This window comes from Podarcis vaucheri (assembly GCF_965113315.1).
Source record: "Podarcis vaucheri genome assembly, chromosome: 1".
NCBI classification, from domain to species: domain Eukaryota; kingdom Metazoa; phylum Chordata; class Lepidosauria; order Squamata; family Lacertidae; genus Podarcis; species Podarcis vaucheri.
The window spans coordinates 89412007-89431451 of NC_138759.1; the positions used below are offsets into that span (position 1 = coordinate 89412007).

A 19445-nucleotide genomic window follows, 5' to 3' on the forward strand; every position below is an offset into this window, starting at 1 on the left:
AGTAAAGGGGAGATGACCTCCAGAGAACACTTCATCTAAGAAGGGCAGTCCAACTTTTCATACGGGCCACAAGAGTGCTTTGAAATGGAACTCATAGACCTCGCACTGCCTTGTTGCACAGGGTGTGGGGAGCAAAGCTAAAATTTGACACACGCAGCCCAGCCCTCACACTTCCTTCCCAAGGCCTTGAGGGCTGATTGAAGATCTTAAAAGTACCAAATATTCATTTGATGTGCTGGCTGAGCCTGATGGGAGTTATAGCCCCAAACACCAGGATGGTAAATGATGCTCTGTTGGAACATGATCTGCACTAAATCTCTTGATTCAAAAGGATCAGGAATAATAATAATAATAATAATAATAATAATAATAATAATAATAATAATTTATTATTTATACCCCGTCCATCTGGCTGGGTTTCCCCAGCCACTCTGGGCGGCTTCCAAAAGAATATTAAAATACTATGATACATCAAACATTAAAAGCTTCCCTAAACAGGGCTGCCTTCAAGTTTACACAAATACAGTGGTATCTCGGGTTAAGTACTTAATTCGTTCCAGAGGTCCGTTCTTATCCTGAAACTGTTCGTAACCTAAAGGACCACTTTAGCTAATGGGTCCTTCTGCCGCCGTGCTGCCGGAGCACGATTTCTGTTCTCATCCTGAAGCAAAATTCTTAACCCGAGGTACGATTTCTGGGTTAGCGGAGTCTGTAACCTGAAGCGTATGTAACCTGAGGTACCACTGCATAGACATTCCCAGAATAAATAGGATAACGTGGGGGAAATGTAATTAAAATGAAGCATACATTTTTTCTTCGGTGTATAATTTACAGAGATTGTGGCTGGAGAACTCAGAGGCATTTATAGTGTACAATTCTAAATCTTCATGGACTCTTCAGGATGAGTTAAAAATAGCCCCTTTCGTGTATTTTGGAAAGCATGTTTGATCCGTGTATCTGTGTGTATATATGTTGGTTGCTGTACACATGCTTGTGCTATAAACTAATACAGTAGCTGTCTGTTGTCGTCAGTGCATGTATATGTTACACGAGGCTCTTTGCCTTCAGATGTTTGCCATGCTTTCCCCACTAAGTCCATATTGTTATTTACAGCCCACTACGTCGGTCCCTCCCCATCTTTGGTATCATTTTTTTATTCACGGAGTTGAGTGCTTGGAGCCCTTGTAAATCATCTGCCTTCACACCAGGGAGCAGAGCAGTAAAGGGGGGCGGGATATATCTAGTTTGCCAGTGAGGTCACTGCGGGTTGTGGCGCAGAAAAGGCTCGCAGCAGCTGCTTGTGGCACAAGTGTCTTGTCTCTCTGGCTTGTTAATACCCACAGGGCTATAAATATTGGTTTTAGGCAGGATTTCAGATATTCCTGTCACCTTTGTGTCACAGTGTGGATCAGGGCATGCCTAAACCCCAAGCTCCCTCTGTGGTTAAGTTCCCTCCATCAGGCAGAAACCTATCACAACACCCCATGTTTGTACCCTACGCATATTCCCAGGATCACCTTGTGTCTCTTGCCCTCTATGTTTAACATTTGTCGCATCTATACCTTTTGGACAAGACTTTGTTTGTAACAGATTAAATCCAGGCTTGCTGCAAGAGCCCCCATCCAGTGCAATTACTGTCATGGCCCCAGCCTTGAGCTCAGACCCAGAGGAGGGTAAGCTAGGGCTGCTGTTCCACCAGCTGATAACTGGACCGGGATCTCGACACCGAACTTGTGGTTAATGGTCAACAGCTGGTAGAAGCCAAGCCTGGACTCTAGTGAGCATTTTGTTCCATGCCCTGAATCAAATGCCTCCCGCTACACTGTACCTGCCCAGCAGGAGGCTACAGAAAGAAAAAAGTGCTAGTCTGCAGGCCTAGTGGGTGACCCATTAAGGATTCACAGTCTTCAGGGAAGCAGGTGGAGCTTAGGAGGGGTGCATGGGATGGACAGACTCACAAGGCCTCTGTTCACCTCCAGCCTTGTTGGAGCAATTTGCTCATTTGATCTTTCTATGATGCTGTCTTGTCAATCCATCAATCCATCAGTACAATTATTAGGATATGCTTTGCAAGAATCCATCTGCAAGAACACCGATTGAAATTTACGAAAACTGGAAAGACAGAATGAAACGTTCATTAAATCTATTGTTCAGCTCTAAAATGTAGCATCACTTTATATGTTTACTTCGAGCAATAAATTTAGAGAAGTAATCCAGATTAATATACAGATATTATAAGAAATGATTACGGACCTTTTGAAAGTTGTTGACTTCCACCAGGATTTAAATTTCAGAGATAAAGCAAAGGAGCCAAAAATGCCTTATTTTTTATATACTTTTTTTAGTAGGCATTTTCCAAGGATCAGCAGAAAAAATTGGTTCTGCAGAAGTGTATAGGATATATCTTCTTGCTGTTTGGTTGGGGGGGGGGCTAGGGTCTGAGATACAGACTGTGTCATGCCTGCCATAAATAAGCCACACTGGGTATATCAATATTAGTTATTTAGAATGCGCCACAAATCTTCCACACACTAACTGCTGCCTAACTGGAACCAACTTGGTGTAATGGTTAAGAGCGGTGGACTCATAATCTGGTGAAACGGGTTCGCTTCCCCACTCCTCTGCTGGGTGACCTTGGGCCAGTCACACTTCTCTGTAGTCTCTCAGCCTCACTCACCTCACAGAGTGTTAGTTGTGAGGGAGGAAGGGAAAGGAGATTGTTAGCCACTTTGAGACTCCTTAAGGGGAGTGAAAGGCAGGATATCAAATCCAAACTCCTCTTCCTCTTCTTCTGCTCACTGACCCATCAAGTGGTCACTAACTTGATATTTCACTTTATTTATTTATTTATTTATTTATTTATTTATTTTATATCCTGCTAAGCATAGCCTAGTGGAACCTTCAGGTAGGCTAACAACATGTACAAAAGAATGTGACAGAGAAGGAATTCCCCATCACCATTCATAGGACAGGTAAGAGGAGAACCAACAAACTGAGATCACACCAGCTCCCAACTTGGCAAGGTGACCCAGAAGGATACCATGGCTCATGGTACAAAAAGCAGCAGAGCAGTCCAAGGAAGTCAGCAGATTCATACTTCCTCCACAATAGAGATCAAAACAAGGCCCAAAGCCAGATCAATACGAAACACAATGACCAGTATCAAACAGCACTCCCTGGAAATTAGTTATCACTCCCATCTGACCATCTTGCTTGAGAATAGTATATTAGAAACTGGCCCCTAATTATTTTGCAACAGAAGGATAAAATGTGGGTACAGCATGTATTTGCTGATGGTCAGGCTAAGTCCCTGGTAAGAACCCCTTTCACATTCATTCCCAAACTATCCTTAATTTAATAAGCTCTATGGACTTGAAAATTCATCTCAGTCTCTTCTGCTACAGAGACAGTAAATAAATCTGGGCCTATCCATGCAGGGCCAATAGAAATAGATCTCCCAGAGTGAGTTTATTTAAGGGACTGTATCTGTAAGGCACCATATTTATCCTGTTTGTCCAGGGTTTTGTGGCTGCCTCTTAAATAGCATTTAGGGTCGGAGAAGAGCAGCAGCGAATGTAACCAAGCTACTGTGGGTTCCTAAATCATCCTGGGATACTGAGAAAGAGAAATGATCAGGGGGCATTTGTGTGGGAAGGATGTGAATTTGAATATCAACAGACTGTCCTTGGCAGCCACTTCCGTCTGTGTATTTGTGGCCACCCTGTGTTGTTGTGATGGCTGGCCATCTTGGGAAAGTGATGAGATCCTGATGTGCCTGTAGCATTTAAGGGCCAGTTGTGGTGGGGGGACGAGAGAGAATTGTACTTGCTACTCATTTTCACATGTCACTTTCTTGAAATATTGCAAATATAGAGCAGCAGTACTTCCTAGCATTTGGTTTGGGCCATAGGTCTGCTGAGCATGGATCTACAGAACAAAGAGAATGTACTATTTAATACAGCCAAAGATGGCATTTATTTTCTACATTCAAATGAAGCTTTAAAGAGGGATAATGAAGTGGCATTCTCTACCTTCATAAGTGGTTTCTGCTGTGAAATTAACACAATGTGGATTTTTTTGAAGTAGAGCTCCATTTTCCTCAATATGTTCTTCTTTCATATCATCCTGTGAGTTGCTTTCAGTGACAGGGAAGTGGCTCTCCTGATTCTCTAAATCAGGCATAGGGAACCTTTGACTCACCAGGTGTTGCTGAACTACAACTCCCACCATCCCTGGCCATGCTTGCTGGGGCTGATGGGAGTTGTAGTTCAGCAACATCTGGAGGACCAAAGGTCCCCCACACCCCTGCTGTAAATGGTTTCCTGAAGCCCTTTGAAAGGACTATGAGCTGTTGGGATAACTAGTTTTTCACCCACGCCCCATTCAACAACTGCCAGGCCTTTACCTTTGGTTTCCCCACCTGCCTATTACTGCTGACAGACATATAAAGATAAAGGGTCCCCTGACAGTTAAGTCCAGTCGTGAACAACTCTGGGGTTGCAGCCCTCATCTCACTTTACAGGCCGAGGGAGCCAGCGTTTGTACGCTCCGCAGACAGTTTTCCTGGGTCCTGTGGCCAGCATGACTAAGCCACTTCTGGTGCAACAGAACACTGACACCGGAACAGCGCACGGAAATGCCGTTTACCTTCCCACCAGAGCGGTACCTGTTAATCTACTTGCACTTTTTGGTGTGCTTTCAAACTGCTAGGTTGGCAGGAGCTGGGACTGAGCCACTGGAGCTCACCCCATCGCAGGGATTTGAACCGCTGACCTTTTGATTGGCAAGCCCAAGCGGCTCAGTGGTTTAGACCACAACGCCACCCGCTGACATATACTTTGAAACAAATGAGCAGAAATCCATCCCGGTGTTGATTTCAGGGCAGCTCAGCTCAAAAAGGCCTTAAGAGGCCCTATATGTTCCCATCTTGCCTCCCCCACTGACTCTTCTCTCTCTTTTCATCTTCTGAGTGCCTCTCCTTTCATGCCCACAACACTCATTTTGTTCTTGGGATGTTCCCAAACAAAAACTTCACAAACATGTGGTGGGAATTGTGGGCTTGATTCCAGTACTTCATAGTCCTGAAGGTGTGTGTTCTGAATTCTCTTCCGTAGCTTGTCCCCTTGCTCAGCTACTCTCAGGGGTTCAGCTGTAACTAGAAGGATACAGGAGTAGGAGAGGGATGTGGAAGAGTCATTTTTGTATGGAATTATGATTTATCATTTTATACTACTAATAAAAGGTGAAAAAAAATGGTGTGAAGTTGGCAGAAGGTAGGCTCAGTATCTCATTAGCATCTTTCTGTGTTGTTCGTTGAACACAAAGAGTTCTTTCTCTGTTTGAACAGTGACTCCTTTGCCCAAATCCATAGTCCATCACCTTCCATGTCTATCTTTTGATAGTGTTGTTGCTGTTGCTTAAATCTCAAGCCAGGGAAAATACATTATTTAGAACCTTTTCTTTTCTGAAAACTCTTAGGAAATGTTCTTTTCAAAACTTTAAATATTTAATTTGCACTTGGAACCTCAAGATCTTTTGGTTAGGACTGAGGCCACAAGTCATCCAAACTCTTTGTCTAAGAAAAACAAATGCTTGGTACGTATCTTTGTTTTTTGAGATTCCATAGTGCTGCTCTTTAAAAATGAGTCGATGGATGTTTCTTTATATGCTTGTTTCAGTGTTGTATAGATTTTGATCTTAGCTGTTTAGCAGCTGACCTCTTGCAAAGCTTATCCTAATAGTTATAACAGTGAAGCTGAGCTCTTGTGATGACCTTGAGCTTACTCCAGTGCCACACAACTTGTTCAAAGGATCAACGTGCAACAGAAAATAGCAAAACAGAAGTTATCCTGTGCATGGATCTCATAGGTTTTGGTAACAGCATTGTGTGGAGTGTACCACCCTGTTTTTCCCTTAGTGATCAATCCAGGGATCATCTTAGCACCTGCACAGTTTGTGAGCCTGAGCAATGCCACTTATGTGCCCAGAGTCTCCGTCCTGTTTACTAAATGGCAGCCATTTCCCTTTTTCAGAATGGGCTTTAATTTTACATTTAGTCTGTGGCTGCTGCGCCTTCACTCAACGACAGTCTGACCTAATTTGGCACATATGACTAGGGGAATCTGCTCATCCATCTGGGTGAAGCAGATGGGTTGGCAAATATTGAAGTGCTGCTGGGAGCATGGGAATGAAAATATCCCCTTCTACAACTCAGAAATGAGAAAAGCAGATAGTGCCGTGATGGTGAGCGCATGTGAAATACAAAGGATGCAAGCTGCCAGGCATACAGCTGTGCGCATGAGTTTGCCTCGTGGCCGAAAAGGAGGGATAAACTGTGCGTTCGACACTGCCCATTTGAAGGGAACGTTTCCTCAAGGGAATGTTTAATGCAGGGAACAACCAGTGCGGTGCCTTTCAGATGTGGTTGGTCTCCCAGTTCCAACTAGCATGACCAATAGCCAGGGACAGTGGGAGTTGTAGTTCAACAACATCTGGAGGGCACAGATTCTTACTGAAAACCTCTTGCCTTAGACTTCTCTCCTTCAGCTCACCTAAGTAGACTTGACAAAGAGTTCTCCTTTGGGAAACTTATCTATTGTGCTTCTGTCCCATTTTCTGCTTTTTAGTTGTCTGCAGCTCTTATTGATCCTGTCACTTTATGTGGCTTTTGTTTAATAAGATAATAAAAGGGTCTTTTTGAAGGCAACCTGGGTCCTGTGGAGTACTATGGGTGCTGTCCTTTGATTTGCCACCCCAATGGGTATATGCGTCATTAGGAGCACAGCCCATTGCCCCAGCCCCCAACCCTAGGAACATTAAAATGAGAAGGGTGGTATTGGTCTCAAGCCCAGCATAAAGAAGGATGAACTCAAGAGTGAAAAGACCACAATAGTCAATAAACTTTCAAACCACAGAAAAGCTGGCGGAGGTGAGTGATTGACCGCCTTTCACATTGAGTTGTGCCTTCTGTCTGCCTGAACTGCTAAAGTTATCGACAACCCACATGAAACTCCCATCAGCAGGCGTAAGGCTTTTGTTTTCACCGTTGTGTCTGGCTCCTTCACTCTCTCTCCCCTCCTCCCCCCCCCTCGCTCTTGCCTGTAGGGAGATGGAGGCCATTCCTTGCCTTTCAACAGCTGACTAAAGAAAGAGGAATCTACCTTCTCTGCTCCCTCCCCCTTTTGTTGGCATGGACAGCCTCTACTGTGGTCTGAGTTTTCAAGGTGCAGGACTAGGAGCTGGCGGGAAGTCTTCTTGACTGCCGCAGTGCAGAAGCCTTTGCTGTGAAATAGGGACAGCCCTGCTCTGAGATATGGTGCATTGCAGGGCTGGCCCACCCATGAGGCAAGGTGAGGCGGCTGCCTCAGGCAGCAGGATCCGCAGCCTCCAAGGATTGCATTGCCCACTGCTACTGCATTCCCCCCTTGTCCCCATTGTAGATCTTCACCCCTCCCCCTTGTTTTTGATGTAGGTCTTCACTCACCCTTTCTTCCCTGGCGGGTGGGGAGGCATTCTGTGGTTTGTCTCAGGTGCCAAAATGTATTGGGCCGGCCCTGGTGCATTGTGTGATATGATGTGGGAGCAACACCACCTCCTCTGAAAATACCTTCCAACTTTGGAGTTAAGCCTTGGACAATACATCTTTCCATATCTGCTCAGGCTGGACCATGCCCCCTGAATCTTTATGTCTTCTATATAGGTACCCCACCTGCCCCACCACCATGGGTCATTGTTAGAAAACCTCCCCACCTTCCATTCTAGAAGCTCTGCAGTTGTGCTCCAGGTGTCATCCTGGAAAACACTAGTAGAACACTTCAAAGAAGGTGTCATTCCCATTGTGGGGTTTTAGTTTTAGAGTGATTTTGGCCCACTGGTACTTTGCCTATGCCAACCCAGTGGACTCACAACAAGTATCATCCTGAACAGCCCTGATTCACAGAACTGTGAAATGCAAATGGATAAAAGTAGGAAGCAGGCATTCTTCTGTGCAGAGTGAGAATGACACTGGTGTTTTATGGGCCTTTCCCCAATCTTGGGGCCTCAGCCAACGGCCAACAACACTCCCCTGAGGAGCCTGCCCTGGCAGATGTGGGGAACATAAGAAGCTCTGTTATGCGGACCTCTGATCCATCTAGCTCAGGCTTGTCTACACTGAATGGTAGTGACTCTCTCAGATTTCAGACTACCTCTCAGTCCTACTTGGAGATGCTGGGGATTGAACCTGGGACCTTCTGCAAGCAAAGCAGATCCTTGACCACTTAGTAAAGGGCCTTATAATGTCACCTTTCTTTTGCAGTTGCCAACACTCAGGAGAGCTCAAAATGTATTTAGAGTTGCATTCTGCAAGCTGGCTCCACCTCTCAGGGGCAGACCCTGGCACTGTCCATTTGTCACCGAAGTGGTGAACGACATCATCAACCTTCCTCTGAAAGGAAAGGAGGCACTTTTTTTCTTGTTAGAACAAGGATATGAAAAACAAAACAAAACAAAGATGCTCTTTTTCACTTCCAAGATTCCCTTCAGTTGCAAGCCAGCCTGAGTAATAAGAGTGTATTTGGCTGGAATTGTTCTTGGGTTTTTTTTTGGGGGGGGGGCGAGAATGTGCACACTCTAGAGAGCTCCCTGTCTTGCATCTGACTGTGAATACAGCAGGAGCATCAAATGATTATATCACTCAGTGTGCAACACTACTTTTAAAGCTTCAGCCTCTGAACAGTCTTGGAGAAAAAAGTTTTAAAGCCCCACTAAGCTACATGATGATGACGACGATGGTGATGTATTAAATTTATATACTGCCCTTCATCCGAAGATGGCAGATTCTGCTCTGCCCACCATGGTGAATGATGAGGGCTTGGCTTCAAACTAAGATATCTTTTCTGATGCCTCCAATCCCCAGGAACTGCGGTGAGGAGAAAGAATACGATGGGAGCTTATAAGAGAAGCAGGGAAGCAGCGAAACAGTGCTGGTGTCAAGAAGTGTGAAGGATCAATTACATTCCCGACTTGATATTTAGTTTTCTGATGGTCTAAACCCATCAGTCCATTAGTTTCAACACAGCTAAAGGTGGGACTTGACCCAAACGGTGTTATTTAAATGCCGTCTGCCCTTATTTAAAACCAAGACTGCTGGGGCGGGGGTGAGGAGAGGAATTATGCCTTTCTATGTCTTCATTGTTCAGCAGCTGGAAAAATGCTGCTGTGGTTGTGTGAGGTCCCTCTGGAAGAAAAAGAAAAGTTTTGGCGAGTATGGAATGGAAAGGAATGATCTGGCTGTGTCCCTGGTCTCCTCCCCTTTGGGCAGAACTGTCTCTTTTTCTCTCTCCCTCTCTCCCTCCAGCTGCACTCTTTTTCCACTCCCTTCTGTCATTCTGCCTCTTTCCCCACCTCTTTCCCTCCCTCCTGCTCCCCCCCACCACTCCCCAACTCTCTGTGCCTCTCAGTGACTTGTGTTGAGCATTTCAGTGGCTGGGAGCTCCCAGCAGCCCTCCTTCTTCCATGCTCCGGTCACTCAGCCTCTTCTGTGATGTCATTTCTGAAATCACATAACTACGGGATGATAAGTGGAGCCCTCGGGATCTGACTGGCTGAAATTACAGACAGGGTTTTATCCCACTCGCTTCCTACAAGCCAGGGGGAAAATAAACCTCACTCCCATGCCTGACAGATGGAAAGGCAGTGTGCTCCAGCAGGGTCTTCCAGGAGCAGCCGCTGCAAACTTCAGCTCTGAAGAATAAATAGCCAAGCCCAGATTCTCTCCAGCTGCGGAGAGGCTTTCCTGTGCGGTGAGTTTACCTTCCCTGTCTTGGGGTTCAGTTTTTCTCTTGGGATGATCTGTGCTCAGAATGTTCAGTACTTCCCACCTGGGATGATGGTGCTGGGAGACAAGGAGCAGTTTCCTGGTATTGCAGCAGCCTCATAGCAGATGCTAGGCTGGCACTGAGGTTCAGAGTACAGAGTGCACACAGCTTTCCTGGTGGAACTGCGGCATAGCTTTGCCCCCTCAGGGTCTTTGCCTACCTACAAAGAGTGCATCTTGTGCAGGCCACTCTAACTGCAGGCAAACTGGAAATCTGCCAAGGGCAAGCCACTTTCTGATTATAATTATCATTGTTTTTTTGTGTGTTTTTTTTTGCAACATACACAAATAGAAGCCTTGTAGCATTAACTTGATTGAACTTGTGTGAGTTAATCTTCACAGCATGCCCACTCAAGGTGTTTTCATTATCTGCCATGTGTTAAGACTTGTCACACAGTTTCTTGGGATGGCACAAGGGTGACAGGATGCAAAAGCTTTACCTAGAGGTTTCTGGGTGCAAATCAGTACTCTCTGGGGTCAGTGGGGGCTGGCGGGCTGAATCATACCAAACGTACCTTTCCGGGTACATACTACATACAGGTTGAAAGCTGAACCCAGTGCTAACTGCAGTTCTCAGGGAATAGGAACTGAACTCTGAAGAATAAATCCAGCCTCCCCAATCCCAGCCCACCCAAAGCTGAATATTTGATCTTGTACTCTCTTGTCTTAGGGGTTGTTGTTTACTCCGACATGTAAACGATTCCTTCTCGTTCGTATTTTTACGCAGGGATGCAGCTGACGCCACCCAGGCTTGCAAAAAGTATATTTGGAATTGACTTTCATTTCATTTTCATTTCCAGAAAGCTGGACTCTGTGCCAATTGGCACCACTGCCTTTCTTACTGCTGCTTCTTTTTATATCTTTTGTCTATCAGGACATGGACTTGTTCCTTTTTGTATGTGGGGTGAGGGGTGCAAGATATGTGGCCAAGGATGCAGAGAGACAGAAAACTGCTTGACTATACTGGTATATTATTTTCAATTTTGGTGAAAGAAGTGTGGCTTCAAAGGCTGGGTGTGGTATATGCCCACCTGGCTAGGCTGGTCAATATCCATCAGTGAAGCAGAGAGCGGGGGTGAGATCCGGAGGGGAAAGGGCTTGTTTTCTTCTGGTGTTGAGATCCCTGTTCTTGCATCTGAATCAATACAGATAGCTCCAGCTACTTCTTCCCCCTTTCATACCATCGCAGTATCAAATGCCTCTGACAGCTCTGGCAGCTGGGTCAATAAACAAATGGGTGTTCTTCCTCCTCCCTTCATGTCACTTGACTGAATAGCTCTGCTGGCACTCATTACCGTAACAGAGGAGATGGACAAGAGGGGCACCTGTTACTAGTAAGCTGGGCATCGCAACAGGTTTTTGTTGTTGTTTAGCTTCTGGGGAATTGGCCCTTGTGTTAGCTGGAAACAATCACTGAGTGCGTGCAGGAGAGAGAGACAAACAAAATGTTAAAATAAATCTATTGACAGAGGGCATTTGAGGGTGGTTTCAACCTGTGGATTCCTGTTTGTGGCACATATGGTGATTCTCCATCATAATAGGGTGCCCCTATTATGGCGGTAATGTTGATCTCTCTTTGAAGAGCTCACAGAGATAGCAAACAGAGGCAATGAGGAGCACTACAGTTGTTCACCTGCCTGGATCTTTCATTTCATTGTAGTTTCACAAGTCTGCTGACTGGTTTTTGCCTATTGGAAGCAAAACCTTATATTCAGGAGGCTCAAAAAGCATGAACTTTGGAGGTAAAACCCATGACTTATGCGGCAGCTGTTTACCTGTGAGAGCAGCCTGTGCAGAAAGACAGCGGGGGGGGGGGAGGAGAGAGAACACACAATGGCCTTTGTGCTGGGTTAGTAGTTGCCTCTAGGGAAGGAAGAGGGTGCCAGAGGTTTTTATGTGGCTGCGCCCCCATTGCTCGATGCACTGGACCTCTGTGTGGTCCAGTAGCCCCTCTGGATTAGGTTTGAAAATGCCAATGTGAAAGCAGACTTAAACTGCACATCGTTTCTGTACCATAATGCCACCTCTAAGGAGAAACATAGACAACCCAAATTTTGTTGATTTTATCTATAACTTTTGATAAAACACTTTACAGTATTTTATGTAAACTGCTAAGATGCTTTTCTTTTTCTTTTGATCAAGTGGTCCATTGCATTTTGTTACGTAGAATAAACAGCCCCAACAGTTTCCCGCATCTGCTGCTGTTATGTAAAACAACAAAATGGTGGGCACTCCTGATCATAGATGCTGAATTGCATCTGACTTGGCCATGATCTGTCATACCTTGATGTGAACTTCTCGCTTGCCACAAATATTGTTAGGCCCATTTTCATCCTCAACAGTGAGGGTACACAGCAACGTAAGCCCTATGGAACCGAGGCACCCAGCACATCCTCAAGTCCCCCCACCCTTCTTTTGCTAAGTGGCCTGTGGCATGTTCAGACTGGCAGGATGGTGGTCGACTAAGTTCTACTCAAAGTAGACCAGTTGGTATTAATAAACATAACTTAGTGGTGCTAATTAATTTCAGTGAGCTGACTTTGAGGAAAGCTTAACGGAATACCATCCTCAGTATTTTGTGGGAGGGATTCAAGTGTCTGCCGGAACTTTAGGTTTGCACAGTTAAAGTGGATTACAGGCTTCTGTCACCCTTGCATAGCAAATCCACTAAAAAGGGAAAAGAACCCCCCCCCCCAAAAAAAAACTTTTTGTGATTTGGAAAGTGATGGAGAAATGTGTTGAAAAATGCATGAACACATGTGAATCGGGTTGAATGCTCATTGCCATATAACTGTTCTGTAACACATTGGAACAAGTGCTGAATAAAGACCAGACATAGTCTAACGGCTGGGTAAGCTCCGTGCAAGCAGATCAGGGTGAATGGTAAATAAACAGATCCTCTTAATGTGCTCTTTCCCCTCTGAAAATGGCATTGCAGGGGAAAGGGATGAGTCTCTTTCCTCTGTGTCCCCTACTAATGTTACTGTGGGTCTTTCAAATAGGATGACACTCAGGGTGCATTCTGAGATGTTTTCTGGCTGTGTTTGCAATTTAAAAATAATCACTTGAGCTTGGCAGAAGGATAACTTTGAGAGGGTTCTACTGGCACCAATAGGAGAATGCTGGTCCCATTGACCAAATAAAGATACATGTGTCCCCCCCTTTTTCTTTTGTTCCTCTGTTTCCTATTGGTGCCTCCTGCCCCATGTGCTTAATACAGCAGCAACACGAAGAGACCTGGACAAATTCACCCATGGCCACAGTTCCATTTTTCTCCACACAAACTAGCTGAGGGAGGTAGTTAGAGATCTGGAGAGCTGGTGTTCCTTCAAGAAAAGTGAGGAGTGGAGTGAACTTTCTCCTCCAGTATTACTTTGTGGCTTCCCCACAAAGTTCACCAGTTGATTTGAGGGCTATGTGTGTGGTTGCCCAGCCCTTGGGAAGAATGTTAGAGCTTCGTCCCATCTTTTTTAAAGCGAAGTGGGAGGCATGCCAGCCGATGGGCAACCTGGGCTACAAATAACCATTGTGGGAAAAGGTCAGTTTAGAGAAGCTATGTGTGGAGAGCTGCTTCTCAAAAGGGGCCAGAAATTATTTGATAGTCTTGGGTCAGCTGGATACATAGAAAACACTGGGAAGTAAGCTAGTATATTTTATGGCTGCAGCTTGTGAATACATATGTCTGCGTTCTCTGGAAAACAGTTACTTTAAATAAATTTTGGAATGGTGCTGAATGTGTATCTGTACCACTGTCCCATAATTGCTGGTGTATGAAAGAATGTACGTTATTTGCCGCTGCTTCTCTGGGCATATACTGGTTAAGCACTACTGTCTCTGTGTGTATTTCTTGATGGTTACTCTGTGTATACACATATAAAAAGTGTGATTGTTGCTTTTGAGTAGTATTTTATATGCAATTGGTGGTGGTGGTGGTTATTCTGAGTCCATGTCTGTTCCCGTTTGCTGAATATCTGTGTGTGTCCACATGCACTGTTCTGCTACACCCACCCACACCCCTATAAACACCCAAGTTTGGTATTCTCTTCTCTCTTTTTAAAGTATTCTACAGCTTTAGTACCTAAGAAAGAGGGGAACGAAGTAGGGCATGCTCTCAGTGAAGACAACACAACTTTACTTGGTTGTCTGCCTTGTGTGATGGTTGGTCTAAACCCATTTTCATTTTATGCCCCCTGCTTCTGTGTGTTTGTGTGCGCACATGCTTTTGCTTAGGTAGTGTTCTGTAGGAAAGAAATTGGGCTTCCTGCTGGCAGGTTAGAACTTCGAAGCAGTTACGGAAGTGCTTGCTGTTTGCAGATAGGAACCCTATGACTTCACACTCTTCCATTAGGCCATCCTCCGTTCCTGAAGTCAATCCTTGGCTTATGGCCAGATAGAAGTCACTTTTTCCCCCTAAATGAAAGCATTCCATATTGTGGTGCAACCAGTTCCAGGAAACCTCACAGGAGACCTAAGAAAAAGGCAGAACGTTTCTGCGTGAGAAAGAAAGGATCCTCCAGTATGAGCTGGAACTCATGTTGAAACAATCCTATATCCCAAATTGCTTTGTTTTCTGTGCAATTAAACATTGCCTTTTTTATGTTTCATGAGCCCACTTCATGCATGCTTAAAATCCCTACATGGAGCAGTCCTGAAACCTCAGCTGCAAAGAGAAAGTTATGTGTGATCTAATGAGACCATATAGTTTTCCATTGATGACTACACAAGCACAAGAGTATAATTAAAAATGTTAAAATAAAAAAATTCCTTCCAGTAGCACCTTAAAGACCAACTAAGTTAGTTCTTGGTATGAGCTTTCGTGTGCATGCACACTTCTTCAGATACTTCTTCAGATACTTCTTCAGATAAAAAATGTTGTTGTTGCTGCTACGTAATAATGTATTAGATGCCATGGTTTTAAGTCATGGCTTCTTAGAATGATTAAAAACATATAAACAGCATAATCACAGTCATGGTAACAGCAGTAAAAGTATTGTAGATCAATAGTTCACAGCCAACTATTTAAATGTAAGGCCTTAAAATCAAGTTTGCTATCTATAAAATCACCTTTTTAAAAGCAGTCCTGAACAAAGACCTTTTTAAGAACCCGGGGGGGGAGGGGGGCTCATCATTTATCTGGGGGTGGGTGGGAGAGTAATCCATAGTTTTTGGGCTGCCTCAGATAAGGTCTCATCTGCTGTACCAGCCAGGCAGCCTGACCTCCCTTCCTGGTGGGCACATGAACAGAACTTTGGTGGCTGATCTCAAATCCTTGACAGGTTATCCTTGAGAGCCAGTGTGGTGTAGTGGTTAAGAGCGGTAGTCTCGTAATCTGGGAAACCGGGTTCGTGTCTCCGCTCCTCCACATGCAGCTGCTGGGTGACCTTGGGCCAGTCACACTTCTCTGAAGTCTCTCAGCCCCACTCACCTCACAGAGTGTTTGTTGTGGGGGAGGAAGGGAAAGGAGATTGTTAGCCGCTTTGAGACTCCTGAAGGGGAGTGAAAGGCGGGATATCAAATCCAAACTCTTCTCTTCTTCTTACAGTACAGGTCACAGGTGCCCCTTTGATTTACTTGGTCCCAGATGTTTCAGGAGGACTTTAATGGTCACTATTAGGGCATATAGGCAGACAGTGCAGCTGAGGCAAAGTAGGTGGGTCCTCTGTGCCCACATGAACTGTCACCAGTGTCTTGACTATAATAGTATAATAGACTATAAGACTATAATAGATTGTCCAAAGAAGGCGGGGAAAACCTGTTGCTGCGTAATCCCATGACTGAGGAGATCAAATATCTCCTCAAAACATTGCTGCCTTACCTTGCAAACCACCTGCAGCATGAGGTTCATCTCTAGATCTGTCTATACAATTCTTTAGTGCCCATGATGCTAGTGAAAATTAGATGGACCTTCCGCTTGCTTGTTTATTCATTCATTCATTCATTCATTCATCCATTTAACATGATTTATATACCGCTTAATCTGAGAAACCTCCAAGTGGTTTATACAAAACAGTCTTACGGTGAGCAAAAAGTGTAAAATGTTCTCCGCCACAAACACACACATTTCTTAAAAGCATTCCCAGTGCTATTCATACCCATGTTTCTTTTCACTAGGTTGATATCATTTTATTTTATTTTATTTGGTTAGGTTCTCTTTTCTGAAGTGACCCCATCCAGTCAAGCATCACTATTAGTGAGTGCCAGGCTTGCCTAATTCCAACTGAATTCAGAGAGAAGGCAGTGCTTCCTGCATTGCATGACCCTCACTCTTAATGGGCATTTGTGGGGAAGGCAGAACACAGCAACCACTTAAATGGGTATGAAGAGGAAGGTAAATTCCTGCACTTGCAACTACAAACACTTTTTCTCCCTTTCAAGCTCCCTCTCTCATCACTGAAAAGAGGAGAAGAGGTGCCGATTATAGATTAAAGTGTTAGTGAGAAGTGCCCCCCTCCATTTTAACTTGGCCCTGGCCTTCAAAACATCTTAATCAAAAGCAGAATGAAATATTAGCAGGAGAGCTCTTTTTATCCCCATCAAGACCATTTGTTTTATTTTGGACTGCAAAGTGAACACAATGCTTTTTTTAGTTGGTGGAATCAGATTGTTGTTGTTGTTGTTGTTTTGCTGTTTAAAAAAGCATTGTTGCTTGAATTAAGGTAAAATGCCAGATGAATTTTCATGTTCCTCTGAGCAGGAACACTTGGGCTACTTTTGCTCTTACGGTAAAGTTCCAAACCTATAGAATGGAAGCAGGTGGTTGGCTTCCCTCTTATGAGAAGGTTGCATGTTCTGAGCCTTTGGTTGGAGGATCCAGCCTTGGTGCTACGTCAGGGTTATACAACATCAGGGCTGTACGACAGGTGACTCACCAAACCTAACACAACCCATCAGCTGCATATTGGGGCCTGCCTGTGCCTAAAAGCCCCCCTGGTCATGCAGCAAAAATAGGATTATTGAAGTCCTTTGTCTTGGTGGGTCACAACTTGTGCAGACTTGACTAGAGGATCTTCTGGTCTCAGCCTTTTCATGGTGTCCCAACCATTCTCAACTTGCTTACCTCTTGCTAAAGAGGTTTCATGTATCCTGGGATCAATACAGGTACATTTGCTACAAAACATGCTGTGTTTTGTAATAGCAGGTCAAGAAGAAAATAGCCAGCAAATGTGTTTTACTCCAGTAGCCGCCAGCACTTCTCTGGCTGCGATTAGGTCCTGTGGGAGCAGAACATGGCAGGGGCTGTGCTACCATCAGAGAGACACACTGGCGTCTCTTGTCTTCAGAGGCCTGGAGGGCACAGGATGTGATAATGCTTGGCAGCTGGTTGGCAGGGTCGCAGTGTCCCTTCTCATTGTAGCTAAATGCAGACGACCAGCCCAGGTATTGTTTATGTCTTAATTGGAACACATAAGCTTTTGCAGCATAACAGCTATTGATTTTCCTGTCTCCCTTCTCTTTTCCTCCATGCAGAGGTTGGTCACACCCAAGGGCCTCTGGATGGCAGCCTATATGCCAAGGTGAAGAAGAAAGACTCACTCCACGGCAGCACCGGCACCGTCAACACCAACCGCATCACGCTCTCGGCTGCCCCCAACCACATTGAGCACACACTCTCTGTTAGCAGTGATTCGGGCAACTCCACCGCCTCCACCAAGACAGACAAGACTGACGAGCAAGCAGTGCCCACAGTCCCCGGCAGCAGCGGAGGAAGCAACCCTATACTAACCCCAGAGGAGAAGCGGGAGCTTGACAGCTTGCTCAGCGGCTTTGGCTTGGAGAACGAGGCCGCCATGCATAACCACAACCCCAGCGGGGGAGCAGTGGTTTCTTCCACCACCTCAGGCCGCCACATTGTTCCGGCTCAGGTGCATGTCAACGGGGAAGCTGCCAGCTTGGTGGCCGAGAGGGAAACAGACATTCTGGATGACGAGTTGCCCAACCAGGATGGGCACAGCGTGGGGAGCCTGGGCACCCTCTCGTCATTTGATGGCACCACCAACACCAGTGACATGGGCTACCACGAGGCTCCTCGGATGGAGAGCCTCAACTCCTTGCCCAATGGGTCGTCCAACTTCAACGGCATAGACAAGCTGCACGATTCAGAGACGGTGATCAATGGTGGCTACCCCTACAACAACCAGAACACCTTGCGGAGCATGATGGGACGTCACCCCCAGGACCCGTATGGGCACATCCGTCCTTCAGTGTCTGCCCAGGAGAATTTGGCCGACTACTACCAGCATGGCTTCCCCACTCCTGGCTGGTTGCAACCCCAGCCACCAGCTGCCAGCCAGCAGTACCCTTACGGCTACGATCCAAATGGCATATACCGCTCACAGTCCTTCCCCACAGCGACTGCTGAGAGCCCCCAGCTGCCTCAGGCACCAGCCCGGAGCACGAGTAGCCGGGAAGCTGTCCAGAGGGGACTTAACTCTTGGCAGCAGCAAAGTGGAGGCAGCAGACCACCTTCCCGCCAACAGGATGGTGCCCGAGACAGCCAAAGTCCCAGTGTTTCCAGTGCAAGCCCTCAGCCCAGCCCTTCACAAGCAGCACCCCCTCAAAGCATCAGCATCCCTGAATTCCCCAGGGTGGCCTCCCAGAAGGAAATAGAGCAGTCCATTGAGGCCCTCAACATGCTCATGCTTGACCTGGACCCTTCTGTCTCCATGATGCACAAGTCCCAGAGTGTCCCGGTGTCTTCCAGAGAAGATAAGCCACGCCCGGTGGCTCTCTCAGTATCTGCCCAGCCTGTGACTGGTCCTCAAGTGGTGCAGCCAAAGTCTACCAATCCTTTTGGCCCTATTCCAGGAAGCCCTTCCCACAACTCCATGGGCATCTCTGTGTCCCAGCTGCCTGACCACCAGGCGCCTAAAGCTCATCCCACAAAGCTATTGCTCCACAATGCTGCAGAGCCAGAGTACCCCGCGCAGGATGACCAGGAGGCTTATTTGTCCTATGGCTATCCAAACCAGCAAGCCAGGAGCTATGGCCAGGCTGCAGGAAGCCCTCCTACATCTCCCAGGCCTCACGCAATGGCATATAAGCTCATGGAAGCTCAGCATCCCCTGCTGACCTCACCCCCATCCCCTGGGATGACAATTCAAGCCCAGGTACCAATAAAGAATGCGGAGAACAGTGAGGAAGCTTCTCGCCCCACAGAGGAAGAGCCTTTGCATCTTGAAGGTCTGGTGGCCCACAGGGTAGCAGGTAGGAAGCCTTATTCTCTGTTTTCTTATGAGTCAGGGGTTTTTATCCTTAGGGCTCAGAAGTCCCCCACCCCCACATAATATTTTAGGGCTGGGAAGAGAAGAATGCTGCTCAGGGCCCCAGTTTGTTTCATGTGGCTTAGTCCAAAATAGAATGGATAAACTGAACTGTTCCCACAGCAGTCCTGGGGGTGGTGTGTTGGGGGAATGCCTGGTAGGAGGGGCTCTCGCAACCACACTTGCAAACAACATGCAAATGCCATAGGATCTATCTATGCCAGGAGTGGGTGGGTTTTTTGGGGAGGTAAACATGCCATACTTAGGCATGTTATACCTTTAAAGCACATTATTTCCCTCAAATAATTCTGTGCATTGAAGGTGGTTAA

At 46.0% G+C, this 19445-nt stretch overlaps 1 protein-coding gene across 21 annotated transcripts in view; it reads left to right on the forward strand.

Annotated features, from left to right (window-relative positions):
* Positions 1-19445, forward strand: part of TNS1 (tensin 1) — a 321487-nt gene that overhangs the window by 246478 nt on the left and 55564 nt on the right. For all 21 annotated transcript variants that reach the window (XM_082237860.1, XM_082237875.1, XM_082237878.1 and 18 more), the window contains one exon: positions 17324-19060. In XM_082237860.1, the coding sequence (XP_082093986.1) occupies positions 17324-19060 (1737 nt within the window). The remainder of the gene's footprint in view (positions 1-17323; positions 19061-19445) is intronic.